The 5,710-nt window shown below is 44.9% G+C and overlaps 1 protein-coding gene across 1 annotated transcript in view; it reads right to left on the bottom strand.

The window, feature by feature from the left end:
- Positions 1-233: 233 nt before the first annotated feature.
- Positions 234-5,710, bottom strand: part of LOC116825090 (beta-1,4-galactosyltransferase galt-1-like) — a 14,883-nt gene continuing 9,406 nt past the window's right edge. The window contains exon 2 of the mRNA XM_032780805.2: positions 234-2,302. Coding sequence (XP_032636696.1) covers positions 935-2,242 — 1,308 coding nt within the window. The 5' untranslated portion in view covers positions 2,243-2,302 and the 3' untranslated portion in view covers positions 234-934. The remainder of the gene's footprint in view (positions 2,303-5,710) is intronic.

The following is a 5,710-nucleotide window of genomic DNA, read 5'->3' on the forward strand; positions in this document are numbered from 1 at the left end:
TCTGCCAATTCAGCCACTCTGGTCTCCAGAGCCCATACTCAGTCTGATGGCCATGAGCTGCTTGGACCAAATGCACACATATGACACCTGCCCACTGGGCAGGTAATTATACATGCTGCCTTCAGTGCAATAAACTTGATCGCTCCCACTCTGCAGCTGGATTTCTGCCTGCATTATTTTTATTTTTGCAGGGGTTTTTTTTTTGTGTATGTATGTTTGTTCTTTGTGTGGGGTGGGGGTTATTGCTCTAAGCTTAGAGAATGGTTATTAGGTATATCTGGCTTTCACACTCCCAGCAAAACTCCTTGCCAGTCCTGTTCACTAGCTCTTCTGGTCACTTACAAGTTGGCTTTTTAAACCCCTCTTCTCCCAGAGTTAGCCCTGCCCTGTTGTCAGGGGATCCTAAAGGAATTACAAATCAAAGGATGGCATGCTAGAGCCTCCTTAGGCTCCACACAAACGTTCTTTGACTGCGATAGTATCCAACCTCAGACTGTTTGCAAGTTTGCTGGACAACGGATGTGAAAAAATCAAGATTTACCTAACCTTTTTAATCACTTGCGTCATCACTTCCGAAACCCTGAAAAACAGCTCAGACAGCTGTTAGTGTAGGGAAGATGTTGCCCATTTCTCAGATAGTGTCTCTAGGCTCTCATGTTTCACTCAGTTTACTTGCAGTGGAGAATTAATTGAAGTGATTTGAGTCTTTTTCACAGCTTCATATGTCATTGTAGATTATCACAGGGTCCCACATGCTTTAGATCACTGGTAAATGTATTTATCATCATCTGATTTCTTCACTGATTGTTGTCTTGTCTGCATGGGACTTTTTATATGCAAATTATCTGTAACTTGGGTCTCCCCCAAGTGCTGTTTCCAGTATCCTCTATATATATTGGTAATCGATACACTGCTCCTGCCTCATTCTCTGTACTTAGAACACTGTTTTCTGCAGCACTTTGTTAACATTCATGATTAATGATGAGTTATATTTCCAGAGTGTTGTATCCCTAATCAGGGATTCTTTAGGAAGCTTTCCTTGAAGGGGTTCCCGGCAATGATAAACTAGGGCAACGTCAATGGGAACATTCACACTGTCCCCATAGGCATGTAGGACAGAGTGGACTGAAGTCTGAACCACTTTCCTTGGATTAACTATCATTTTTTTAGGATTAATTACATCTTTTCTGTCAGGCTCTCTGTGAATATGCTGCAGGATGTTAACTCCAGGCACAGCATTCCAGGATGTAATGTTGAATATGTCAGTGGACGCATATATAGTTTTTGGAAATATGTGGTTCTCAAAGAGAAAAATCCCAGCCCCTGGATTTTGCTCCTGAAGGCTGCTCATCATAATTTTCCAATGTGGATGTTTAATGGGCAAAATAATTTCATCAATATCATTAAGCAGCACAAACTTGCTCCTGTACATGTTGCGATAAATACAGTCATTTAGAGCAGTGATTTGTCCATAGTAGCCAATATGTGTTCCATCCTCCATAAATCTCCATCGAGGAGACACCTTGAGATATGAAGTAATTGGCCAGGGAATTATCTCGACAGTTCCATCTGCAATATAAAATTCCAAGACTTTCTCCATCAATTGGCTGCAGCTGTTTTTATAGATTATCACTTTCTGTACTCCAAGAATTTTATACATCTCCATACTCTGTATAAATTGTAAGACATTACTGTAATTTCCAAACATGGTAGAGATACACACTGTGAATTCAACGGGAAATGTCTCAACTTTGCGGTTTTTTATTTCAAACCTTGGTAGTTGGCCAATATTTCCTTTATGGGCCCAACTGATGGATACAAAGTTTGGATCACAGTTTTGAGGTTCCAAACAAAGCATGTCTGTTGCCCCATAAGGGAATCCAAATCTATCTGAATGAACATATATTTCTGCCTTTGATATGTATATTTCACCATCAGGCTGGCAGCAGAACCAACAGAAAAGATCTTTCACCTCTTTATGGTGAACAATCCCAATCACACGGGTCATTTTGCTTTCTCTATCATCGAAGTACGGGGCAATGATAAAAGTTCTAGTATCTTTTAAGGCTGTGATTGTGTTGTTAGCAATTTCCCCTCTACAGAGGTTGCCTTCTTGTGGTGTTATTTTTGGTTGGAGAGAGTGCCTCTGTGTCCAAAGATAAACTAGAGTCATCATCATTGAAGTGAAAGCAATAATGCAAGCAGCAGGTACACGGTATGATTTTCCTTTACAGAATAACATTGCAGATGGATTTAAATGCAGATGCAGTTGAATTTTTGCCAGAACTTTAGACAGACACACCTGCAAGAGAAGGAGAACATGAAATCCAGGCTCAGACCGTGGCACATCTTGTCAACTGCTTTGTGTTAGAGAAAATACTTATTCTGTTTTCCCTTTCTGCACAATAGTAATTATCAATGTTTCAGTTTGCTCTCAGATGGGTCACTGTACATTGGGACTTGTCAAAGGACCTGCTAATTTATTACCTTTAAAATCCAAAGGCTTATATCTATAAATCCCACCCCAGGAATGTATGGGCCTAACAGCCATTTTAACATATTGGGCAATCACCTCCTTTTAAAACTAATGCTTCTACTTACAATATAACGTATTCCTCTTAAAAACTGGGAAGGGAAAACTACCTTTCCTCAAGAGTGCCTACCAATCCTTCATCCCACTGTTTTTCTCCTCTTAAGCAGCTGATATCCATCCCATATGTCCTCTTTCTCCAGTTGCCGTAAATTTCCTTGTTGTACTGAGCCACAGCAGATGACAGCGTGGGCTCAGACTGGAGCATAAGCTCTAGGACCTTTCACCCTCATGAGATTCCCTGAGCCTGGGTTCCAGCCTGAGTGCAAACATCTATTCCACAATTGAACAGCCCCTTACCCATTGCCAAGGCAGCTGGTACGGGCCAGAAGCAGGTTTTTAATTGCAGTTAGACTTACTCTCGGTGCTGTGGTTCCTCAGCTGTAAGACAGTACTTTCTTACCCCTTGAAGATTAATACCTTAACGATGCAGGCTCAGATACTATGGTACCATACCTACTAAAATAGGCCCAGTCACTTACATGTATGCACATACAATGAATCTGTCTTGCACAGGGAAAAAAGATGATAAAAACACAAACCTCCTTGTACCTCGAGCTTGCTAGTAGACTTTGCCTCGGCCTAGAGGAGGATCTCATAGGGCTCAATACGCTAGCCACCTCCATACTGTATGATTGCAACTCACTGGGAATGACAGTGAATGCAACGCTAAGGTTCCAGCTCATGCAGAATAGGACGGTCCCTGCCATGAGACAGGGTACTGGGAGCATGTTAGTCTGTGTTCCAGGCCCTCCACTGGCTCCCTGTGTGTTTCTGGACTTAGTCCTGATCTTCAAGGCTATTACCAGGACAGACATAGCAACATCAACAACCACATCTCTATGCATAAAACACAGACATCTGTGCTTCTCTGGAAGCCAGTGGCTCACAAGCTCCAGGGATGAGCCTTGAGCAGTCTAACTTCCCACCCTCTTGGACAAGCCATAGCTAATGTGACAGACTGTACCCCAATGACCACCCTTTTTACAAGACTATGATAAATTTTGCTTTGTGAGGTATCATTTGAAAACTCACAATCTGATAAACATTACTGGCCTAGTACAATGTGTGTGGCAACACTGTTAATGTAAAGTTATGATTCTACTGTATAACATTGCTGTAACGTGCCAAAGTTAGAAGGCAAGCCCAAGCCAGTTTTTCAGAGACAAAGACACACCGGTGCCCCAGCGAGGTATCAGAATAATCATATAAACAGTGGCATCAAAAATCACTTCTACCCCCCCAGCCAATCTCTATACGCATGGCAGTTACAGTGCTTGAAGCCCTGGGGTAGCGGTGGCAGGGCTCTGGTGGCTATTTAAAGGACCCGGGGTGGCAGAGGCAGCGGGAGCCCCAAACCCTTTCAGTAGCCACCAGAGCCCTGCCACCACTACCCCAGGGCTCCAGCAGACTCCAGGGGCTATTTAAAGGGTCCGAGGCTGCCACTGCCTCTACCATCCCAGGACCTTTAAACTGTCCCCGGAGCCCTGGGGGTGCGGCAGTGGGGCTCTAGCGGCGATTTAAAGGATCTGGGACAGTAGCAGCGGCAGGAGCCCTGGGCCCTTTAAATCGCCACCCGAGCGTGGGGCAAGAGTAGTGACTGCAGGCGGGGGGGCGGCTGTACTGGTAGAGGATCCCACCGGAAAATGAAAGGGTCCGAGAGGGAAGAGCAGCCTGGCCTGGCAGTAGTGGAGGGGGGGCACTAGGACCCTGCAGCAGCAGTTAATGGAGGCAGGCAGCATGGCGCTTTAGGGGAGAGACACAGAAGCTCTGCTCTGGCCAGACCCAGGGAGGTGCATGGGGGCAGCAAAGGGGGGCAGGGGCAAACTCAGGGTAGGCGTGTGGGGGGCAGCAAGTGGGGCCAGGGGGGAGACCTGGCCCCTAACATTCGTGGAGCTGGGCCCCTGGACCCTCAATATTGCTGGAGCCAGGAGACGGAGTCAGAGAGAGAGAGAGAGAATGCTCCATTTTCTTGCCGGTACGCTACTGCACCTTTTCTTACTGGGCCTCCGTACTGGCCCGTACCAGCTTACTTTCACCTCTGACTAAAAGTATGTTTTCCTGATAAGTTTAGGGAGTGGCCAAGCCAGTTCCTCAGAGACAAAGGGCAAGCTGAGATCTTAGCCAGTTCTAAACAAGGCTGAGGGACCATTACCAGCAAAATGGCTATTCTTTGGCAGGAAAGGGGATGGGGCAAAAATCTACATCTTAGCAAAGAAATAACATGGAGTTCCCTTCCACACAGACTTCCTGTCACCTTGCTCCCAGCTGGAAATGCTTCTCAAAGGGGGGAACAGACTATAAAAGAAGGGGCAGATGACCTAAAAGATCTCTCATTTTCTCCCTGCTCAACATGTTCTCTGCATCTTAATAGACAAAAGAAGTAGCAGTTGGACTTTGTGGGAGGGGTCCTGACCTAAATAGCTTGGTCAGTAAAACTGCTGAAAGCATATGGTGAGAAAACTTTGCTTTGAATCTAAGGGCTTGTCTACACTAGCCCTTTACAGCACTGCAACTTTCTTGCTCAGGAGTGTGAAAAAAACACCCCACTGAGCACAGCAAGTTTCAATGCTGTAAAGCACGCGTATAGACAATGCACCAGCATTGATAGCTATGCCTCTCGTGGAGGTGGGTTTTTTTAGAGCGCTGGAACAGCGCTCTCCCAGCACTCTGCCATGACTACACAAGCCACATTAAGCACTGCTACGGCAGTGCTTTAGCATTGCTACTGTAGACTAGAACTATATAGTTTAAGTCACCAGTAAACATTTTACCTTTATTTTTCTTGTAACTGTTTCTGACTTTTACATCTTGTTACTTGTACTCAGTTAAAATCAATCTCTTTGTAGTTAATAAACTTGTTTTATCTAATCCCAGTGTGTTAACATTAAAGTGGCCAGATAACTATTTAAAATAATAATCTGGCATAGTATTCCCTTTAAAGAATAACAGACATAATATATTTGTACTGTCCAAGAGAGGGCTGGGCAGTATGGGGCATACATTTCTGGGGGAAGATCTAAGATGGGGTGTGTTGGGGTCACCCTGCAGCATAACTAAGGCTGGTAAGAGCCAAGGTGTGGCTGGCTGGCTGCAGCGCACGCACACACACACACACAC

Source organism: Chelonoidis abingdonii, chromosome 24 (genome assembly GCF_003597395.2).
Source record: "Chelonoidis abingdonii isolate Lonesome George chromosome 24, CheloAbing_2.0, whole genome shotgun sequence".
Taxonomy (NCBI): domain Eukaryota; kingdom Metazoa; phylum Chordata; order Testudines; family Testudinidae; genus Chelonoidis; species Chelonoidis abingdonii.